This window comes from Dreissena polymorpha, chromosome 5 (assembly GCF_020536995.1).
Source record: "Dreissena polymorpha isolate Duluth1 chromosome 5, UMN_Dpol_1.0, whole genome shotgun sequence".
NCBI lineage: Eukaryota > Metazoa > Mollusca > Bivalvia > Myida > Dreissenidae > Dreissena > Dreissena polymorpha.
Window position 1 is genome coordinate 11,806,377 of NC_068359.1, and position 24,809 is coordinate 11,831,185.

The 24,809-nt window shown below is 36.4% G+C and overlaps 1 protein-coding gene across 1 annotated transcript in view; it reads left to right on the forward strand.

Annotated features, from left to right (window-relative positions):
• Positions 1-24,809, forward strand: part of LOC127882224 (integrator complex subunit 11-like) — a 32,058-nt gene continuing 7,249 nt past the window's right edge. The window contains exons 1-13 of the mRNA XM_052430743.1: positions 1-82; positions 478-551; positions 5,257-5,368; positions 7,284-7,400; positions 8,271-8,369; positions 9,477-9,650; positions 10,558-10,677; positions 13,056-13,162; positions 17,068-17,179; positions 18,938-19,027; positions 19,962-20,124; positions 20,891-21,001; positions 24,388-24,452. Of these exons, the coding sequence (XP_052286703.1) occupies positions 44-82; positions 478-551; positions 5,257-5,368; positions 7,284-7,400; positions 8,271-8,369; positions 9,477-9,650; positions 10,558-10,677; positions 13,056-13,162; positions 17,068-17,179; positions 18,938-19,027; positions 19,962-20,124; positions 20,891-21,001; positions 24,388-24,452 (1,383 nt within the window). The 5' untranslated portion in view covers positions 1-43. The remainder of the gene's footprint in view (positions 83-477; positions 552-5,256; positions 5,369-7,283; positions 7,401-8,270; positions 8,370-9,476; positions 9,651-10,557; positions 10,678-13,055; positions 13,163-17,067; positions 17,180-18,937; positions 19,028-19,961; positions 20,125-20,890; positions 21,002-24,387; positions 24,453-24,809) is intronic.

Below are 24,809 nucleotides of genomic sequence, written 5' to 3' on the forward strand. Positions count from 1 at the left end.
TGGTCGCAGCTGCATACTGGTCACGATTGGAGGCAAGAACCTCATGCTTGATTGCGGGATGCACATGGGCTTCAACGATGATGTGAGTTTTTACAGTCAATTTGTTCCTTATATCCTATGAGTCCATTTGCCTTAGGAACAATTACAACAGAAAAATGTATGTGCTTAATTTCAGTTGTTGGGATTTTAACAGTGAATTTTGTACTTAAATGCAATAAGTCAAACGGCCTGACAAAAAATAACATCAGGAAAATGTACGTGCCTAATTTCAGATGTTGTCTTTTTAACAGTAAATTTTGTAGTAATATACAATCAGTCAAACACTTATAACAGGAAAATGTATCTTAATTTCAGCTAATGACATTTTAACAGTGAATTCCTTGGTTATATCCAATCGTACAATTTGCATGATAAACAATTACAACAGAAACATGTATGCTCTCAATTATTTCAGTTGTTTTGATTTTAACCTTTTAGAGAAGGTTCCCAGATTTCACATTTATCACCAGGGAAGGTCGTCTTACTGAACATCTAGACTGTGTCATAATCAGGTGGGGGTTTCAGTATTGTTTTTTTTTTTTAAGTTCACCTGATTGCTCAGGTGAGCTTTTGTGACCGTTCTTTGTCCATCGTATGTCAGTCCGTCCGTTAACATTTGCTCGTAAACACTCTAGAGGCCACATTTTTTGTCCCATCTTCATGAAACTCGGTCAGAAGCTTTGTCCCAATGAAATCTCGGCCGAGTTCGAAACTGGTTTGTGCCAGGTCAAAAACTAGGTCACTAGGTCAAAAAAAAAAGAAAAACCTTGTAAACACTGTAGAAGTCACATGTCATGCCCAATCTTCGTGTAACTTTGTCAAAATGTTTGTCTTAATGATATCTTGGTTGAGTTCAAAAGTGGTTCCGATCCGTTGAAAAACATGGCCGCCAGTGGGCGGGGCAGTTTTCCTTGTTTGGTTATAGAGAAACCTTGTAAACACTCTAGAAGTCTCAATTTTTGCCCAATCATCATGAAAGTTGGTCAAAACATTGGTTCAATTGATGTCTCAGATGAGTTTGAAAATGGTCGAGATCGGTGAAAAAACATGGCCGCCAGTGGGCGGGGCATTTTTCTCTATATGTATTTAGTGGCAGTTTTCCCTATTTGGCTATAGAGAAACCTTGTAAACACTCTAGAAGTCACAATTTTATTCCCAATCATCATAAAAGTTGGTCAAAACATTGGTTTTATTGATATCTCGGACGAGTATGAAAATGGTCAGGATCGGTGAAAAAACATGACCGCCAGTGGGCGGGGCATTTTTCTCTATATGTATATAGTGAAAACATGTGAACACAGTAGAAGTCACAATTTTGGCCCAATTTTCATGAAATTTGCTCAGAACATTTTTTTCTTTGATACGAGAGTTGAGTTAAAAAATGGTTCCGGTCAGTTGAATAACATGGCCTCTGTGAGGGGGGCAGTTTTCATATTATTAGAAAGAAGAGGGGGTATATTGTTTTGCTCATGTCGGTCCGTCTGTCCACCAGATGGTTTCCGGATGATAACTCATGAGGGCTTATGCAAAGGATCATGAAACTTCATAGGTACATTGATCATGACTCGCAGATGACTCCTATTGATTTTCAGGTCACTAGGTCAAAGGTCAAGGTCATGATGACCAGAAAAAGTTGAATGGTTTCCGGATGATAACTCAGGATAACTTATGCCTAGGATCATGAAACTTCATAGATACATTGATCATGACTGGCAGATGACCCCTATTGATTTTCAGGTTACTAGGTGAAAGATCAAGGTCATGGTGACCCAAAGCAGTAAAATGGTTTACGGATGATAACTCAAGAACACTTATGCCTAGGATCATGAAACTTCATAGGTTTATTGATTATGACTCGCAGATAACCCCTATTGATTTTCAGGTCACTAGGTCAAAGGTCAAGTTCATGATGACCGAAAAAGTAAAATGGTTTCCGGATGATAACTCAAGAACGCTTAGGCCTAGGAACATGTAACTTCATAGGTGCATTGATCATAACTCGTAGATGACCCTTATTGATTTTCAGGTCACTAGGTCAAAGGTCAAGGTCACGATGACCCGAAATAGTAAAATGGTTTCTGGATGATAACTCAAGAACGCTTAGGCCTAGGATCATGAAACTTCATAGATACATTGATCATGACTCGTAGATGACCCCTATTGATTTTCAGGTCACTAGGTCAAAGGTCAAGGTCATGGTGACCCGAAATAGTAAAATGGTTTCCAGATAATAACTCAAGAACGCTTATGCCTAGGATCATGAAACTTCATAGGTACATTGATCATAACTCGAAGATTACCCCTTTTGATTTTCAGGTCACTAGGTCAAAGGTCAAGGTCAAGGTGACCTGAAATAGTAAAATGGTTTCTGGATGATGACTCAAGAACGCTGAAACTTCATAGGTACATTGATCATGACTTGAAGATGACCCCTATTGATTTTCAGGTCACTAGGTGAAAGGTCAAGGTCACGGTGACCTGAAATAGTAAAATGGTTTCTGGAATATGACTCAAGAACGCTTATGCCTAGGATCATGAAACTTCATATGTACAATGATCATGACTGGCAGATGACCCCTATTGATTTTCAGGTCACTATGTCAAAGGTTGAGGTCACGGTGACCTGAAATAGTAAAATGGTGTCTGGATGATAACTCAAGAACGCTTATGCCTAGATTCATGAAACTTCATAGGTATATTGATCATGACTCGCAGATGACCCCTATTGATTATCAGGTTACTAGGTCAAAGGTCAAGGTCACAGTGCCAAAAAACGTATTCACACAATGGCTGTCAAGGTCACGGTGACTCAACTTAGAAAAATGGTTTCCAGATGATAACTCAAGAATGCTTTCGTCTAGGATCATGAAACTTCAAAGGTACATTGATCATGACTCGCAGATGAAATAATGATGAAACTTGACCAGGATGTTTGTCTGGACAATATCTAGGTCAAGTTTGACATTTGGTAAAGATTGAATGAACCGACTCCTCTTAGGTGATCAAACTAGGGCCATCTTGGCCCTCTTGTATAGTATACAACTATATTTTCTCTAAGGTTTGGAAATTTTCTTAAGTTTAAGAACAGTTAAGTTTTCTGACACCTCTTTTGAACTTTGAAATAATGATGTATTTGTATGAACATTAAAGGGACCGTCAACCGCCATTGACGAAAAAAGAAAAGTTCTAAAATGCCGTATTTTTTTTACAATTATTACTTTAAATTGATTAAAATATCACGACTGGTATATTACATTACTTGTTTTCATATTTTCAGTATATTCGGTAATACATTTTACTGGGTACAGGTACCAGGTACTACCAGTTAACAATAAATAACACAAGTAGATTGATCATGATCGTCACTTGGTAAACCCAGGAATGCAAATTGTGCATGCGTAGTGAATTGTATATATTTTATATATAAAATGATCAATCTTCTTGCGTTATTCATTGTGTGTATATTGTTATGTCACCTATTTTCCCGGTGTACTTACGATTTCACAATCGCAAAATTTTATAACTGAATATACTGAAAATATGAACTTCTTTTCAAGTAATGTATTATACCAGTTGTGATATTTTAATCAATGTAAACTAATAATTGTAAAAAAATACGGAATTATTTAACTTTTTAGCTCACCTGTCACGAAGTGACATGGATGGTGAGCTTATGTGACCGTGTGATGTCCGTTGTGCGTGTGTGCGTGCGTCTGTCAACAATTTGTTTGTGTAGACAATAGAGGTCACAGTTTTCATCCAATCTTAATGAAACTTGGTCAAAATGTTTATCTTGATGAAATCTGGGTTGGGATAGTATTTGGGTCATCTGGGGTCAAAAACTAGGTCACTAGGTCAAATAATAGAAAAACCTTGTGTAGACAATAGAGGTCACAGTTTTCATCCAATCTTTATGAAATTTGGTCAAAATGTTTATCTTGATAAAATATGGATTTTGATTGTATTTGGGTCATCTGGGGTCAGAAACTAGGTCACTAGGTCATATCATAGAAAAACCTAGTGTAGACAATAGATGTCACAGTTTTCATCAGATCTTAATGAAATATGGTCAGAATGTTTGTCTTGTTAAAATTTGGGTAGGGATTGAATTTGGGTCATCAAGGGTCAGAAACAAGATCACTAGGTCAAAGTTAAAAAAAAATTGTAGACAGTAGAGGTCACAGTATTCATCCAAACTAAATAAAAATTTGGCCAGAATGTTAATCTTGATGAAATCTGGGTTGGGATTGTATTTGGGTCATCTAAGGTTAAAAACTAGGTCACTAGGTCAAATCATAGAAAAAAAAAACTAGTGTAGACAATAGAAGTCATAGTTTTCATCTGATCTTCATGAAATATGGTCAGAATGTTTATCTTGATAATATCTGATTTTGGATCGTATATGGGTCATCTGGGGTCAAAAATTAGGTCACCAGGCAAATTCTAGTAAAATCTTGTGTAGATGAAAGAGGTCACAGTTTTCATCGCGTCTTAATGAAATTTTGTCAGAATGTATTAATTAATGAAATCTGGCTTGGGATTGTGTATGGGTCTGATAGAATTTAAGTTGATGTAGCAATGTTAGTCAGGTGAGCGATTCAGGGCGATCTTGGCCCTCTTGTTTCTTTTTTGTCAATCGCAGTTTACGGTCCCTTTATATATGTTGACAGTATTGTATTCTGTTTTTGATGAATTGCAAATGGGCATCAAACTGTTCTTCTTTTAAATAAATATGTACCTGTTTATATTCACATATATGTAAAAAGGCAAATGAGAAAATACAAAATGTCAAGTCTGTAAAGAAATTAAACATATTCAGTCCTCTTTATTTCACTTGTCTAAATAAAATTTATACATATGCCCAATTTTTAACTGCAAAAATATTCTGATTTAATCCTGTTTATGTTCACATGTTTGATCATCAGTCTGGGAAAACTGGGCTTAATGCATGTGTGTAAAGTGTTGTCCCAGATAAGCCTGGGCTTATTAGCACATGCTAATCGAGGACAACACTTTCCACCTCAACTAGATTTTTTTATAAGAAGAGACTTCCTTTAAACAAAAGATACCCTTAAAGCAGAAAATGTTGTCCCTGACTAGCCTGTTTGGACTGCACAGGCTAACCTGTGACGACTTGACGCAATTGAATTAAGACCAGTTTTTTTCCAGACGAGGCTAATATAAAGGTAAATAAGGTGCACATGTTCTGTTTGCCAGTCATTTCCACCTGGACCACTGTGGAGCCCTGCCCTACATGTCGGAGATGGTGGGATATGATGGCCCCATCTACATGACTCATCCAACCAAGGCCATCTGTCCCATACTGCTGGTGAGGGGTGGTGAGCTTAAAGGCTTATGACTGTCTGTTAAACCTGTACCACTTAGATACATATTTTGACGCATTTGTAGTCCCTTAGACAGTTACATTTAATTTAAGAACTTTCATACTAGATTCGAGTTTTTAAGGCTTCATCTCCAAACCTTAGATACTGATGAGCAGCATACAGCATAAAACCTGAACAGACTGCAAGTTACTTGCAGGCTGTTCTGGTTTTGTGCTGTTTGCACATACACATTTTCACTTTGCAAGTGGAAAAGGGTTAAACGCTAATGGGCTAATGACTGTCTGTTAAGTAAACATTTATGTTGGTGTCATGCTTTCAATTTATAATAACGGTACTTTTTTTCTATTAATAACATTGAAATGTAGTTAAAGTAAAATATGTATGGTTATTACTCTTGCCACAGGATTTAATTGATATTTAATTTGTTAACCCTTTCCTCCAAAGAAGGGAAGTGAAAATGACTTTTGCAACCAGCATAAAACCAGAACAGCTTGTTCAGGTTGTATGCTGTTTGCTGCTCATCAGTATCTAAGGGTTTGAAATTAAGCCTTTAAAACTTGAATCTAGTAAGAAAGGTCTTTAATTTAATTTAACTTTCCAAGGGATCACACATGTGTCAAAATACGTATCTAAGTGGTAAAGGGTTAATTAAACCATTCTGAAAGCTTGGAATTTCATGTTTTATGTATCTTAAACATTTCTTTTGTTACTGGTGTTTGTTGGAATAAATCCCATAGTGCATCGGTGTTGTACCCCTGCAAATGCGGTATATTGGAGTCCTGTTGTCGGTTGTTTGGTCAGACTCTGCATTAAATGTTATAAGATAATGAAGACAATCATTTCTATATTTGCAAGCTATTGTTATGAAACTAAAAATATATCATCAAATTAAATGCAGATGTGCAAGACACATTTTTTAAGTGTAGTTTTTAGCTCGACTATTATATATGAAATATATATACATGTAGTGGAGCTATCCTACTTACCCCAGGGTCGGCGTTCCCGTTAGTGTTAGCGTGCAGATGTTAAAGTTTGCATACCACCCCAAATATTTTCATTGTTCTTTGACATATTGCTTTAATATTTTGCATACCTCTTTACCAACATGACCCCAACCTATATACAAGAGCAGACAACTGTATCAAGCATTTTGTAAGAATTATGGCCCTTTTTTCACTTATAATATGCATATTACTTTAGTTACATTGCCATAACTTCTTAATTTATGATCAGATTTTATTAATACTTTGACAATACAACACTTACCTGAATACCACAATGGATTCCACCAAACAATACCCCACGCCCCCCCCCCCCCAAAAAAAAATTATTTTATATTCATTTTATTTTGTCCCTTTTTTTATTTTTGAAAGATCGTCTAATAAATGACCACAGCCCACATTATACCCCCCTCTCATTCCTCCCCCCCTACCCAATCCAAAACGAATATTTTATTCTTTAAAAAAATGGTTAAAAAAAAAATTAATATTTATTTACTTTATTTTTGAAGGACCGTCCAAACTTCCCACCCAAGCTATTGCTATCAAACTTGAAATAAAATCTTATTAGTTTGTTTTATGTCTTTACAAATGTTCAATAGATTGTGGAAAATATACCTGAACTATTACTTTGACCCTATTGAATAATTTGAACAATATCCCCATGATGGCTTACGTTATACTGTCAAGCACTCAAATAGTCGAGCGCTCTGTCCTCTGACAGCTCTTTTTGAGTAATTTACCCTTTAAACATTGTTCAAATAGATTGGAATATTGCACACATTGACAAAGCAGATCAGACTATGCGAACATCAGAATTATTGGGTAGAATGACGGGAACATTAATTTGATCATATATCATTATTTGTTATCATTTCATTGTAGCTGAACTCTTTTACAGGAAGACTTTCGGAAGATCACAGTGGATAAAAAAGGGGAGACAAACTTTTTTACCTCAGAAATGATCAAGACATGCATGAAAAAAGTGAAAGCTGTCAATCTTCATGAAGTTATACAGGTACATTTATTATCTTAATATGTAGCCTTGCTACCCCCAAAAATGTATTTTTTCAATCCTTTTTATTTTTTTCTTTATTTGAAGTTTCAAAATCTCATATAGCAGCAACAGTGTCAGGTGTACCGTAAAGCATTCGCAACATTTATGAAATTTACACCTTTAATTTAATTCATTTTAATCTCATGAAAAAGGTTATTTTATTCTATACCATACATATTTTATTCTTTATTGTGTGTTTTTTGTACAGTTTGTTGAGAAAGAGGTACAATTTCCAATATGAATGGAAAAAAATAATGATTTTCATGATTTGACCAGTGCTGGTACCATTCCCAAAGTATCCCAGAAACATCTGCAGAAATAGTGATGAAAAAATGAAGCAAAGTCATTTGGGTAATACCCCCCATCCAATCTTCTTAAGTAATCATCCAGAGTTTAAAGCAGGGTTCTGTACCAGGTTTATGTTCGAGTCACTAACTAGTAACCAGGGGAATTATCAATTCATCTTAAAATGAATGTAAAGAGTGAATATGTCTTGTTGAGACTAAAAATTTACATAATTCGACAATCTTATAAATGTCATATTTCCTAATTTTCTGATATGACATCTTAATTAATTAATAGCGATAAATATGCTGCTGCTGATGTTACTGATGATTATATCTCCACATCTTTTCTGATGAGCATGATGATGATGTCCACAATAATCATGAACAATCATAATGATATGAATAGGTTCATGTTTTATACTGTTCTCATTGCTAGGGCTCATGTTTTATACCATTTAAGTTGCTAGGTGGATGACATAAGACTCGTATTTTATACCGTTCCGTTGCTATGTGGTTCATGTTTTATACCGTTCCCATTTGCTAGGTGGATGATGAGCTTGAGATCAAGGCCTACTATGCGGGACACGTCCTTGGGGCGGCCATGTTTCACATCCGGGTTGGTCAACAGTCCCTCGTCTACACGGTATTGGGTGGTTTGTTTGATATTAACCTTTTACGTCTCCAATACCAACTCTGACCCATTTGTAGTCCATAAGGAACTCAAATTAAGTTTATGACCTTTGGCCGTAAGATATGGATAAGCATCAAACAGCAAAACTCCTGAACAGCCTGCGAGTTTCCAATGCTTTTCTGGTTTTATGCTGGTTGCATATAGCCATCATCACTTTGATTTGGAGCATAACAGGATTAAACAGAATATCCAGGTAAAGCAACTATTATTTAAATTGGAAAACTGATTGGACATTCTTAATTTTAGGACATCGCCATCCGTTTTTGTTTTGGTGGGTTTGTTATATCACAGAAGTTTGACAAAAGAAGTTTTACAGGGGTTATATTGAAGTTAACCTGGTTGCTTATAGCAATGTAATGGTGGATGAACCACACAGTACTGAGTAATGTACCCTTGAACCTAGCAATGTAATGGTGGATTCCGGCACCAAACAGTGCAGGGGTATTTTTAGTCACACACTTTAGACACACACTTTTTAGATTAAACCCCTGTAATTAGTTTAAAGTGTTTGGAGACTCTTAACTGTCTGGACACCATCGTTTTTAACTCAATACAACACCATCCAAACAAACACATTTTAGTTGGGTCGTGTTCTTAAACATTAACTGTTTGATAAATTTCAAATTTATGATATGTATGTTTGCCATTGTGTCTATAACATGACTACAGAATAATAATACCCTTTGTTTCATCCCAACAAGTTTCTGTTCTTATGCATTTGCTATCTGACTAATCATAAATTTCAAAAGTATGTTTTGGAAAAAAATATAATACCACACTACATGTATTTATAAATAATTATTATACCAGTCGCATTCTGAGAAAACTGGGTTTAATGCATGTGCATAAAGCGTCGTCCCAGATTAGCCTGTGCAGTCCACACAGGCTAATCAGGGACGACACTTTACGTCTTAACAGGATTTTTGTGTAGAAGAGACATCCTTTAAACGAAAAATGCAATAAAAGCTGTAAGTGTCGTCCCTGATTAGCCTGTGTGGACTCTTTACGCTTATGCATTATGCCCAGTTTTCTCAGAACACGACTAATATTGTATAAAAGGGTGACTACAACATGACGCCAGACCGCCATCTCGGGGCTGCGTGGATTGACAAGTGCCGTCCCGACCTCCTCATCACTGAGTCGACGTACGCGACGACAATACGCGAGTCCAAACGGTGCCGTGAACGGGACTTCCTGAAAAAGGTTCATGACTGTGTGGAAAACGGAGGAAAGGTCAGTGTCAAAGTATTTGCTGTTTGTTCTCCTGTCATGTTCAATCAATGAGCCTTGTCCGGGAATACTGGGCTTAAGGCATGTGCGTTAAGTGTAGTTCAAGATTAGCATGTGCAGATCTGGGGCGACACTTTATGCACATTCATTAAGCCAAGTTTCCTAGAACAAGAATCAAATAAGTTGGCAATGGCATTATGAATTCGGTGATATTGACATCAGTATGTCCTGGGTATGCAATTTTTCAAAGGATGCTAAGCACTGTTATGTCTCAGAAAATAGCAGTGAGAGTGTCTATATAAGCTCAAGGCTTTCAACACATTTCAGCTAAAATATTAATATGTTTATTATTTGTTTCATTAAATATTTAATGATTCTTATTTAGGCAATACTGATGCTCCTCTGTAGATAAACGTGAAGCAATTTAGTAGTGAAACACTTTGCACAGATCTTTTATGAAAATTGCAAACATTGTAAAACTAGAGGGGAATGATTGTTTTACCATATAGGGCAGTTGTCAGGTACTGTCATAACTGTGCACTGGTAGTGGTAAACTGTCTATATTTGCCAAGAATGCAAAGAAAATTGTCCCTATGTGATATGCCATGAAATGAGTTGAGTTCTGAGAAAACTGGGCATAATACATGTGGGAAAAGTGTCGTCCCAGATTAGCCTGTGCGGACTGCACAGGCTAATCAGGGAGGACACTTTCCGCTTTTATGACATTTTTCGTTTAAATGAAATCTCTTCTTAGCAAAAATCCAATTAAGGCGGAAAGTGTCGTCCCTGATTAGCCTGTGCACAGGCTTATCTGGGACAACACTTTACGCACATGCATTATGTCCAGTTTTCTCAGAATACGAATCAAATGACTGAAATGCTGTCAACATGGCATACTGCTGCTCTGCAGGTTCTGATTCCAGTGTTTGCGCTGGGCCGTGCCCAGGAGCTGTGTATTCTCCTGGAGACGTACTGGGAGAGGATGAACCTCAACATTCCCATCTACTTCAGTCTGGGACTCACAGAGAAGGTATCATATGAGCCGGTCCACGGGAAAACAGGGCTTAATGCATTGGCTCAAAGTTTTGTTCCATATTAGCCTGTGCGTTTGGCCATAGTTATGACTTGATCTTGATAAAACTTAGTCAGATAGTTTATATTTAGATTTTCTAAACCGAATTCAAATCTGGGTCACATGCGTCACAAAAATAGGTCACATCTCTGAAAATCCTTGTTTTCACTGTAGAGGTCACATTTATGACCCAATCTTGATGAAATTTCTTTCAATATTTAAAGTGATTTCAAATATTGGTCTATATGTCACCATTTACAATTTTAGAAAACCTTGTTGCCACACTAGAAACACATTGATTACTCAATCTTGATAAAATGTAGTAAGGATGTTTATCTTGACAAAGGCTGAGTTCCAATCTGGGTCATGTGCATCTTAAAACTAGGTCACCAGGTAAAATTTTAGAAAAATCCTAATTACTCGGTCACTAGGTTAAATCAGGAGAAAATAACTTGTTATCACTCCAGAGCCATATTTATGACTCATTCTTCATGAAACTTGGTCAGAATCTTTGAAATTATGAAGGCCAAGTTGTTAATCTGGGTCAAGTGTGGTCACCTACTAGGTAACCTGGTCAAGTCTTCATTAACTCTTTCAGTGCTGGAACCGAATTTTGAAGGCCTTTGCAAACAGTTTGGATCCAGATGTGACGCCACAGAACGTGGCGTCTCATCAGGATACAAACTGTTTGCTATTCTGATAGTATTCTTTGAAAAAAATCGAAGAAAATGCTAATTTTAGAAATTTAGCAGATGACATTTGAGCAGACGACAAATTTCCCAGCATGCAAAGGGTTAATTAGTGTCCTTGAACTCAAGTGAATGCCCATCATGGCCCTCTTGTTATATCTATAAGTCTTATTGTTAATGGTAACAGAACATAGATCATCTGCATTTTAAATTTCATTTTCATTAACCCAAGCAATTTTCTTATTTCTTGGGTACATTTATTGGGTAAAAACAAACACAACTAAGGCCAATTTATAATTGACACACTTCAAATTGCATCATTCTTAAAAAAATGTTGAAAGGATCCCCTTGCAAACATTTTTTCTTGAAATCGTTAACAATTAAAGTCCCAGTGAGAACATGTTCAAAGTTTTAAGATATTGTTTCTGACGGAAATGCTAAATTACAAAAACAAAGAAATAAAGTTCATTGAAATTGGTAAACATTTATGAGTTAGATAATACTTTAATAGCTGGCAATTGCTCTGTTCTTAGCTAGAAACAAGCCTCTGCAAAAGTAAATTCTGAAACAGTATTTAAATGCAAATAATTTGTTATGCAGCCCTTTGAAGAAGAGGGGGTATATTGTTTTGCACATGTCGGTCGGTCGGTTGGTCCGTCCACCAGATGGTTTCTGGATGATAACTCAAGAACGCTTAGCCCTAGGATCATGAAACTTCATAGGTACATTGATCATGACTGGCAGATGACCCCTATTGATATTTAGGTCACTAGGTCAAAGGTCAAGGTCACAGTGACTCAAAATAGTAAAATGGTTTCCGGATGATAACTCAAGAATGCTTAGGCCTAGGATCATGAAACTTCATAGGTACATTGATCATGACTGGCAGATGACCCCTATTGATTTTTAGGTCACTAGGTCAAAGGTCAAGGTTACAGTGACTCGAAATAGTAAAATGGTTTCCGGATGATAACTCAAGAATGCTTACGCATAGGATCATGAAACTTCATAGGAACATTGGTCATGACTGGCAGATGACCCCTATTGATTTTCAGGTCACTAGGTCAAAGGTCAAGGTCACAGTGACTCAAACAGTAAAATGGTTTCTGAATGAAACTCAAGAATGCTTATGCCTAGGATGATGAAACTTCATAGGTACATTGATCATAACTGGCAGATGACCCCTATTGATTTTCAGGTCACTAGGTCAAAGGTCAAGGTCACAGTGACTCGAAATAGTAAAATGGTTTCCGGATGATAACTCAAGAGTGCTTACCCCTAGGATCATGAAACTTCATAAGAACATTGGTCATGACTGGCAGATGACCCCTATTGATTTTCAGGTCACTAGGTCCAAGGTCAAGGTCACAGTAACAAAAAACGTATTCACACAATGGCTGCCACTACAACTGACAGCCCATATGGGGGGCATGCATGTTTTACAAACAGCCCTTGTCTGAAACAGTATTGAAATGCAAATAATTTAAAGTGAAATAAACATCATTATTGTTCATGTAGAAATAATGCAATTTAAAAAAAAAAAATTAAAAAATTATATTTTATACGGACTCTTGTTTTAAAGTCTCAATTTACCAGCTTTGTTCTAATGATGTAAGATCTGCTAATGTTATGCTTTGTCCTGTACAGGCAAACCACTACTACAAGTTGTTCATCTCATGGACCAGCCAGAAGATTAAACAAACATTCGTACAAAGGAACATGTTTGAGTTTAAGCACATTAAGCCTTTTGACAGGTAATGTTAACATATCAAGCCTTTTGACAGCTAATATAAACATATCATGCTTTTTGACACGTAATTTAAGCAAATTAAGCATTTCAAAATATAGTGTAAACATAGCAAGCCTTTTGACAGGTCATGTGAACATATCAGACTTTTTGAAGAGTTCTGTAAATATATATAGCCTTCAGGCATGTTTTGTAAAGATATCAAACTTTTTACAGGTTCTGTAAAAATATCAAACTGTTTACAGGTTCAAGTGTTTATATAGTTACTGTAATTATATCAAGCCTTTAGTTTATATGTACTGTAAACATATCAAGCCTTTCATATACAGGTACTGTAAGCATATCAAGCCTTTAGTATACAGGTACTGTACACATATCAAATTTTAGTATACATGTACTGTGAACATATCAAGTCTTAAGTATATAGGTACTGTAAATATATCAAGCCTTTAGTATGCAGGTACTGTGAACATATCATGCCTTTAGTATACAGGTACTGTAAACATATCAAGCTTTTAGTATAGAGGTAAAGTGGACATATCAAGCCGTTAGTATACAGGTACAGTGAAAATATCAAGCCTTCAGTATACAGGTACAGTGAACACATCAAGCCTTTAGTATACATGTATGTAAACATAGCAAGCATTTAGTAAACAGGTACTGTAAACATATCCAGCCTTTAGTATACAGGTAAAATTAACACATCAAGCCTTTAGTATACAGGTACAGTGAACATATCAAGCCTTTAGTATACAGGTACTGTAAACATATCAAGCCTTTAGTATACAGATACAGTGAAAATATCAAGCATTTAGTATACAGGTAAAGTGAACACATCAAGCCTTTAGTATGCAGGCACTGTAAACATATCAAGCCTTTAGTATGCAGGCACTGTAAACATATCAACCCTTTAGTATACAGGCACTGTAACATATCAAGCCTTTAGTACACAGGTACATTTAACATATCAAGCCTTAAGTATACAGGCACTGTAAGCATATCAAGCCTTTAGTAAACAGGTTCATTTAACATATTAAGCCTGGAGACAATTACTTTAAACATTTCAAGCCTTGAGATAGGCTCTGTATATTATGCAGTTGTTATAGTATACCCAAATCACCCAGCATTTACTTTTACCCTGATCTCATCTTAGAAATGGCCTACCCAGCATTAACCAGTGGCATGTGTGTTTGTCTAACAATTACCCGGTATTCTGAAAGGATAATCTGGTAAGAGTTATGCTGCAAACACAAACTTTGGTAATGAGTCAAACCACCCAAGGAATAGTTGAGTGCCCTTGAATAATCTAACATTCACATAAAATACGCCTTTTAGCAGTTTCCATTCTCTAGAGAAAGTTTTCACCTGTTCTTTCTCAAAATTGGTACTTTCAAACAGCTTTTTCAATAAAGTTGGAAATCTGTTATTAGATAGGGGTATGCGGTTGCATGAACCTGGTGGTGCAAAGTCAACAAATAAAATTAGTACTTTCTACAAGCTTTTTCAATACAGTCGGAAATCCTGTTATCAAATAGGGATATGCAGTTTGCATGAACCTGGTGTTTCACAGTCAACAAATACAGTTACAGTTTTCAATCCTGAAAAAAACTTTAACATAGAAAGCCTGAATGGAGACCAAACTTGGGACTGCACTTTGGCCCAGTCTGGTTAAAGTAAATGTCACTTAAAATAGAACAACTGGATCCTGTAAAAAAACTTGAGTCTGGACTTTGATGTTGCACTTTGCTGACATATGGACACAGTTTGCATTTGGGGTTGGTCAGGTTCAGGTCAAGGTCACTATTACTGAAAAACAAATATTGGGTCCATTCAATCAATCAATTATTTTACTTTGATAATGGTATTGTGCTTATTTAAAAGCTTTAGTGTTTTACACGTAGCCCTGGATTTGGATTACGTTTTGAGCCATTTGGAACAAGATAATGGTCACCTTCATCTAAAATTGAAAATTCATTTCTGCTCAATTACTTAAGGTTAGAGGTATTATACTGAAATTGTGTGTAGTAAGCTTTTCATACGTGCAGACCCAGCAAGTGAGTGGACAAATGTGGAAGGTCTTGTTATCCCCACGCTTTTTGAAAAAAAGGTGGGGATATTGTGGTTATCTCCGCCGTCCGTCCGTCCGTCCGTCTGTCTGTCTGTCTGTCTGTCCGTCCGTCCTGGCCACTATCTCCTCCTACACTAAAAGCACTAGAACCTTGAAACTTACACACATGGTAGCTATGAGCATATGTGCGACCCTGCACTATTTGGAATTTTGATCTGACCCCTGGGTCAAAAGTTATAGCGGTTGGGGTGGGGCCGCGTCAGAAATTATCACTCATTTTTTTAGGTTATTTTACATTTACTTCTTTATTTCTACACCGATTCACTTCAAATTGATACTGGACCTCTCTTATGACAATACGGTCAATCTCAACCATGCATGGCTCCATTCCCAACCCTGGGGCGCCCCGCCCACATAGGCCACACCCACCAAAAATTTCCATTTACTATAATTTTTTCATTTCTACACGGATTCACTTCAAATTGATACTGAACTTTTGTTATGCCATTAGGGTCAATCTCAACTATGCATGGCCCCAATCCCAACCCTGGGGCGCCCGCCCACATAGGCCACACCCACCAAAAAATTCCATTTACTATAATTTTTTCATTTCTACACGGATTCACTTCAAATTGATACTGAACTTCTCTTATGACATTAGGGTCAATCTCAAATATGCATGGCCCCATAACCAACCCTGGGGCCCCGCCCACATAGACCACACCCACCCAAAATTGCCTTTACTATAATTTCTTCATTTCTACACCGATTCACTTCAAATTGAGATTGAACTTCTTTTATGACAATACAGTCAATCTCAACTATGCATGGCCCCATTACCAACCCTGGGGCGCCCCGCCCACATAGACCACACCCACCCAAAATTGCCTTTTACTATAATTTCTTCATTTCTACACCGATTCACTTCAAATTGATACTGAACCTCTCTTATGACAATACGGTCAATCTCAACTATGATTGGCCCCATTACCAACCCTGGGGCCCCACCCACATAGACCACACCCACCCAAAATTGCCTTTTACTATAATTTCTTCATTTCTACACCGATTCACTTCAAATTGATACTGAACTTCTCTTATGACAATACGGTCAATCTCAACTATGCATGGCACAATTACCAACCCTGGGGCGCCCTGCCCACATATGTCACACCCACCCAAAATTGCCTTTTACTATAACTTCTTCATTTTTACACCAATTCACTTCTAATTGATGATGAACTTCTCTTATGACAATACGGTCAATCTCAGCTATGCATGGCCCCATTACCAACCCTTGGGCACACCTAGGTCAAACATTCGGCGTCGGGATACGCGTCGGCCTCTGCCGCGCCATTTCTAGTTTTGTGATATTTCTTGGTTTAAACATATTTATTCCAGAAGGTGTTAAGTTTATATGATTGGAACATAAGCTAAACTAGTAGGGTTCCTTTCCTTGCCAAATTTCTTTATTCTTTAATTTAAAAGTTTGCATAACCGCTTTTACACACATCTTTTGAATCTTGCTCCGGGAAAACCTGGCATAATGCATGTGCGTAAAGAGTATCTCAGATTAGGCGGCTTTTTTCCGGGTTTTTTTTGTATTTTTTGTGTAAAGGAAGTTGCTCAGCAAAAATCTGTCTTACCTGATTAGCCTGTGTGAACTGCACAGGCTAATCTGGGACAACTCTTTAAGCACATGCCAAAACCCCATTTCCCATGAGTCAGACTTATATAAAATGATGGATACATGTTTCACAAACCTGGTTTCATAACATTATTTCTTGCATGTTTCATATAAAAGGATGCCTAACTCTTTCACAAACATCGCTTGCTCCATTTAGGTCTTACATTGAGAATCCTGGTCCCATGGTTGTATTTGCGACGCCAGGGATGTTGCATGCTGGGCTGTCTCTACAGGTCTTCAAGAAATGGGCACCATCAGAACAAAACATGGTGAGAACTGGTGGTATTGGTATTTAAGAAATAAAACATGTAGAAGTAAGGAAAACATGTTTATAAGAAATAAAAAACAGATATAAATAAGGTTTTGATCCATAATATATAAAGCTACATGACTGTGGGGAAAGTAAGCTCATATTTATTCACATGCAGAAAGTGTGCAGTTTACATAGGCCTACCCAGACTGATTCATTGTGCTGCTATGTTTTGTTATCCCCAAAAATAGGCGGAGGGATATTGTTTTGGTGTTGTTTGTCCGTCCGTCTGTCCATCCGTCTGGCAGAGGGATATTGTTTTGGCGTTGTCCGCCAGTCCGTCTTCCGTCAGTCTTTCCATCCGTCTGGAGCCATATCTTAGAAGTGCTTTGGCAGATTTCATTGAAACTTGGTATGAGTATATATATGGATAAGAGGATGATGCATGCCAAATGGCATTGTACACCATCTGTTAATAACGGAGTAATGGCCCTTTGTATCTTGAAAAAATGCTTTTGGTGTGTGTCTGGAGCCATATCTTGGAAGTGCTTTGGCGGATTTCATTGAAACTTGTATGAGTATACATGTATAAGAGGATGATGCATGCCAAATGGCATTATACACCATCTGTTAATAACAGAGTTATGGCCCTTTGTATCTTGAAAAAATGCTTTTTTGAGTGTCAAATATAACATTTTTGTGTCCAGAAGCATATTCAACGAATTTGCTTGTTTTAGTTGAAATCTTGTTACCATAAATATTTTATAAGTGGAAAGCATTATCCAGGTTTATGACTTCTCCCTCTTACATACACACATACACAAAGTGGAAAATGAACTATGGCACTTCTGTCAAATATCTGTCCAAGTCATAATTTAGTTCAATCAACTAAAACTATTAACCCATTTATGCCTAGCGTCTAGAAAAAAGGCCTTGGCAAACAGCGTAGACCCAGATGAGACTCTGCATGATGTGGCGTCTCATCAGGGTCTGCACTGTTTGCTTAATGCCTCGGTCACACTGTCACGAATCAGAGCTACGAATGAGCTACGATTCAATCGGCTACGAATGACTACAACATTGTCAAAATTTGTAGGCTGCTAAGATTTCAGTACGAAACAAAACGAATTTACCATCAAAATGTTGGAAAACGAACAAGGAAAGGTACGGACTGCTACGGATCAATGCGATTGAGTACGGAGCGCCACGAATCGGTACAATCAAACTACGAATCGGCTTCGGTCTGGTACGATTAAGTACGATGCTTCGGGAATCAGTATACTACGGATCCGCTACGGTCTAGTACTACGACTGATCACGGATCAAGTACGGAGAGCCACGGTCCAGTAAGGATAGCTACGAACCATGCCGAAAAGTATTCGGAGCTCGTTCGTAGCTCTGATTCGTGACAGTGTGACTGAGGCATTAAGGAATTTCTGTTAGAAATATTCTTAATTTAGAAATAAATATACTAGACATCCCTAATTTTGGAAATAAATTGATCCAATTTATAAGGATGGGAGACTCCAGGCATAAATGGGTTAATATTACAGTATTTTTCCCAGTTGGAAAATGATAATATTACAATCCTTTTGCACCTGTGCTCCAAACATTATTTGTATGTTGTATTTATTATATTGTTGTTTCTTGAAGTGAAATGCACTCAGAACATTCACGTAAGGTGTTTGTTCCACTTGAAAACAATCTAAAGACGGCTCAAAAGACTAGTCTTTTAATTAGTTATATTGATAGTAAATTCAGGTCAAGTATTTTTCAGGTGATCATGCCAGGCTACTGTGTGGCTGGGACTGTTGGACACAAAGTGCTCAATGGGGCAAAGAAAATTGAGATTGAAAACAAGCAATTTGTAAGTTTGGTTGAAATTTTGTTTCTTCCACTAGAAAGGTTTTTGTCTTTGCAACTTATATAAGAACGGTAAAAGAAAACAATAAAAATGTGTGATTGTATTGACATTAAGGCTGCTTGTGGTTACACAAAACTATATGTTTTGAATATAATTATTTGATGGTTGGTCGAGGTTACGGAAACAACATCTAAAAATACAAAAACATGATGCTATAATTGTTCTTGTTTTTTTTTTGGTTATGTTTTTTTTTATTCTATAAAAGTGTTGTTTTTGTCAATCATTGAAAGTTGTTTTTTTGTCAGCTTTTATTTGAATGAGTGAAAAAAAATCATAATTAAAATGAGTGAAAAGAAAGATCATAATTTGAATGAGTAACATGAAATTCATAAAAAGAATGAGTGAAGTAAAATATCATAATAAGAATGAGTCAAATGAAAGATCATAATTAGAATGAGTCAAATGAAAGATCATAATTAGAATGAGTGAAATGAAATATAATACGAATGAGTGAAATGAAAGATCATAACTAGAATGAGTGAAATGAAAGATCATAATTAGAATTAGTGAAATGAAAGATCATAATTAGAATGAATAATATGAAATATCATAATACAAATGAGTGAAATAAAATATCATTATAAGAATGAGTGAAATATAATATCATAATGAGAATGATTGAAATTAAAGATCATAATTAGAATGAGTGAAATGAAATGTCATAATTAAAATGAGCAAAATGAAAGATCATAATAAGAATAAGTGAAATGATAGATCATGATTAGATTGTGTGAAATGAAAGATTATAATTAGAATGAGTGAAATGAAATATCATTATTTGAATCAGTGAAATGACATATCATAATTAGAATGAATGAAATGAAAGATCATAATTAGAATGAGTGAAATGCTATATCATACTTGTATTCTCTGACAGGTGGAAGTGAAACTGAAGGTAGAGTACATGTCATTCAGCGCCCATGCGGATGCCAAGGGCATCATGCAGCTGATCTCATGGTGTGAACCCAAGAATGTGCTCCTTGTACATGGAGAGGCGGCAAAGATGGACTTCTTAAAGACCAAAATACAGCAAGAATTTGGTAGGCATGTTTGCATTGTTTAACAGTTTTAGCAGGCATGTGTGTAATGTTTATTAGTTTTGGTAAACATGTTTCTAATGTTAAACAGTTTTCGTAGAAATGTTTATTATGTTTTTGTAGACATGTCTGCAATGTATAGTTTACAGTTTGGGTCGACATGTCTGCAATCATTAATTTAAAGTTTTGTTAGACATGTCCTGAATGTATAGTTTACAGTTTTGGTAGACATGTCTTCAATCTTGTGTTTACAGTTTTGGTAGGCATTGCTGCAATGTATAGTTTACAGTTTGGGTAAACATGTCTGTAATGTATAGTTTACAGTTGTTGTTTTTTGTAGACATATCTGCAATGTATAGTTTACAGTTTTGGTAGACATGTCTGTACTCTGCAATGTATAGTTTACAGTTTTGGTTGACATGTCAGCAATTATAGTTTACAGGTTTGGTGGAAACGACTGTTGGGCAAGTTGGGCTAAAGTTTGCCTTCCACAGTGTGTCTTAATAGGAAGTAAATAATGTAACTCATAACTCACAATTTTTCCAAAATAAGTTGGTCTCTGCATAATCAAACATTTTACTTTGTAACATTATGTAAGAATTTAAAGGATCTATTTTGAATTATTTAAAGTACCCCTGCAACAACCAGCATATCATCTGTGCTGTAGGGAAATAGTAAAGAAAAAGAGGGTTATATATGCCTACAACATCTTGATGCTAGATTGGGATTTCCTTGTCCATGGTTCCATTTGTCGCTTGATTTTTGTCAGGCATTGAATGCTTCAAACCAGCCAATGGGGAGACAGTTACCATAGAGACTCAGCACAATATTCCCGTGGATATATCACTCAATCTATTGAAGAGGGAAGCATCATTAAAAGGTAGAACAATTATCTTGACTTATGACATTTCTGGTCAGTTATTCTTGATGTAAAATCATACCAATACTTCGTGATGATGTATAACATAATCATTATCACTGCTAGCTTTAGTTTAACTTTAGAAATCGAAAAAGGTGGCAAATTGTTCTTAATGTCAATTTCTTATTTAAAGAAATTCTAATGCCCGTTGATATATTAAATTGTGTAGTATTATCGAACCTTTTACCTAAGGTCTCATGTTTAAAAAACATTGAACATTACTTTAAAATGTGAACAATAATTATTTAAAGCCCTTATCCACCATAAATAATTCAATGCATGTTGAAATGTCATCAGTTTTAATGTAATAAATGTGTTTTTTTAACTATTTGATTGTTAGGAAATACATTAGTTATTTTTATGTCCCCCACCACTATAGTCGGGGACATATTGTTTTTGCCCTGTCTGTTGCTGTGTTTGTTTGTTTGTTTGTGCAAACTTTAACATTTGACATAACTTTTGTAATATTGAAGATAGCAACTTGATATTTGGCATGTATGTGTATCTCATGGAGCTGCACATTTTGAGTGGTGAAAGGTCATGGTCAAGGTCATCCTTCAAGGTAAAATATATGGGTCAAAATCGCTCATTTAATGTACACTTTTGCAAAATTGAAGAAAGCACCTTGATACTTGGCATGCATGTGTATCTCATGGAGCTGCACATTTGGAGTGGTAAAAGGTCAATGTCAAGATCATCCTTCAAGGTCAAAGGTCAAATATATGGGGACATTGTGTTTCACAAACACATTGCTTGTTTGTTTTACAATCAGGTCAATGCATTATTGTATGTGTAGGTCACAAGAGCTGTTAATAGATTTAGTGTTATGGCAAGTCTTAGAGGTTTGGACTTTGGCATGAAGCACCGAATGTGGTTTCCTACCAAATTTGTTCAACTTATACTCCTGGGGTCAAAATTGGATCCACCCTTGGATTAACATGTTTTTCTTCTACGTGCATAGCGTGAAAACCTTCTAAATTCTTCTTGTTTAAAATCACAAGGACGACAGGGATCAAGCTAGACTCCAATTTTTGGGAGAAGTCATTACTCCCTAGGCTCTGGAGAGGGAGAATTGAGACTGTTTTAGGGAGAAGTGGATCATTTGCCATCACCATACTGTCAGGTCATTCATTATACCCCCACAAACGATGTTTAGGGGGATATATTGGAGTGAGCTTGTAGGTCTGTCTGTCGGTCCGTATTAAGTGACCGCTCTCTAATTCAAGTTGTTTTCATCCGATCGTCACCAAACTTGGTCAGATGTTGTATCTAAATGATGTCTAGGTCAAGTTCTAATATGGGTCATGCCGGGTCAAAAACTAGGTCACAGGGTCACTTAGTGCGTTTTAAACATGGAGCATGATGTCCGCTCTCAAATTCAAGTAGTTTTCATCCGAGCTTTACCAAACTTGGTCAGAAGTTGTATCTAGATGATGTTTAGGCCAAGTTCGAACATGGGTCATGGTTGGTCAAAAGCTAGGTCACGGGGTCACTTAGTGCATTTTTAAACATTGAGCATGGTGTCTGCTCTCTAATTCAAGTAGTTTTCATCCGATCTTCATCAAACTTGGTTTAACTTAGAATTTTTATCTAGATGATCTTAAGGCCAAGTTTGAACATGGGCCATACCAGATCAAAAACTAGGTCAGAGGTTCACTTAGTACATTTTACACATTCGGCATGGTGTCCACTCTCTAATTCATGTAGTTTTCATCTAATCTTCACCACACTTGGTCAGAAGTTGTATCTAGTTAAGAAAAATGTTTGCAGTTACGCTAAATACCCATCAAAATCGTCCCTACTTAACATGTAGATGTTTTTCAGCTTGTTTCCTTTTTACAGGATATTTTTACAAAATAAAATTAGAATCAACTTACCTACACATCTTAAAAATCTTGGGTAGGGTTACAGCAAACAAACAATGTTTTAATGATGGCCTGAGGTTTTTCGGTATATTGGCTTGCATATAGTCTATTTTAAAATGGACCATTGTGAATCATGACCTGTAAATGTATTTGAACTCATGTAATAAGATCATTCCTTTTAATAAATTTATAACTGACAAAAATATAAGCATCAAATCAAAAGAAAATAATTTTGAAAAAGCAGTTCTATAAGCACTCATTTATCAGTTCTTTCTCAGTCAGGTTTGTCAGACAAATTAGATTCAGAGTCAATCTCAGACAATTTATGTTTCATAGAACTTGGTTTGTGCGAATCACCAACTCATTAGAGACATTGAAGCTTAAGCAGATGCAATTGTGTCTTTACAGTCAGAGTTCTCGATACAGAATGATCATGACCAAGATGATATATATTAAGAATCATCATAATTGGGGATATACATTAATTGTTAGCAGTTTTCGTTGGCATCAACTCATCTTTTCCCATTTTATGGCATTTATTACTCGCGAAAAGCAAGTTTTCAAGGTTTGAAAAACGGACAATACAGGTGTGGTGCATAAAATTTACATACCTGTCTACCAAAAAGAGATACCAATTAATACATAGAGACCGACATTCTTTTAATCCACATTGTTTTGGGGACACTGAATGCAATAATTGATATCAATTAACAAAGTTTCTCGCCCGGTGTCGTCGTGTTTTCTATTACCCGTAGCCGACATGGCGTTTGTAACCCACGCTCTGATTGGTCAAGAGAGATTCCTGCCAAATACCCATATGACAAGCGCTGTGAATGGTTGCTTATCAATTTTCAATAGGTAATTTACTACGCCAGGGGGAGGAGTTTCGTCGATTCGGTCAGTTGATTGACATTGGCGTGTATTCGGCAATAAACAGAAGCCACTTTGATAGCGCTGTGGATGTGATAATTTCCAGATTTTAGGGGGAAGTGATTATCGCCTGTGCTTTTGATTCGGGCGATGAAAGGGAAGCCGCGGCGATCTAATCGCCCACTTTGCCCAGTTGCTCAATCCCTGGATGAGAGTTTTGGTTTGTGGCATGTAATATCAAATGTTGGTCTTACACCAAATATTTTCAAATCATGATCCTTGGTGCATAATTGGTTCCAACTTGGCGGTTACTTGTTCAAATGATATTGAAAATGGCCACTGTTTTGATGTGTTACAATAGTAACATTTTGTGTAAATTCCTGTTTATTTCAATCGTCATGAAACTGGATCAGCTTATTTGTTCTTAAGATATCTTGCCCAAATTCGAAAAATGGTTTTCGAAATATCACAAAAACTCCCATAGGTCACAGGAGAGGCTCAGGGCCTGCTGCCCTGTTGTGGAAGTATTTAGGCAGTGGATTTCATGAAATGCACTTATAATATATAACTTATTACCAGTAAATGTTTCCTTTAAACCTTTATCATATTCAGGTCTTGATGTACCAGATCCAAAGAAGGCCAGGATTTTACAAGGAGCCCTTGTAATGAGGGGAAATGTAAGTGATAGTTGTCTTAATTTGTAGCACACATCAGGGTATAGACAGGTATCATTCAAATTTATGCCTGTCGTTTTAATACATGTCTTAATTAAATACTAATTTACTGACCTTTAATTGACTGGCTCACATCTTATATACCGAGTCAAAATTATACTATTAAATTATTGTCACCGTAAAATATCTTATTTATTTAATTAGCAGACAAGCATTTTTATAATTTAATATGTAATATCAAATTTAAACATAAGGGATGACACTTTCCGCCTAAACAGGGTCATTGCGTAGAAAAGACTGTCTTAAAACTCAAAACTCTATTAATTTAGATTGTGTACTCTTTGATGCTTAGCCTGTGCA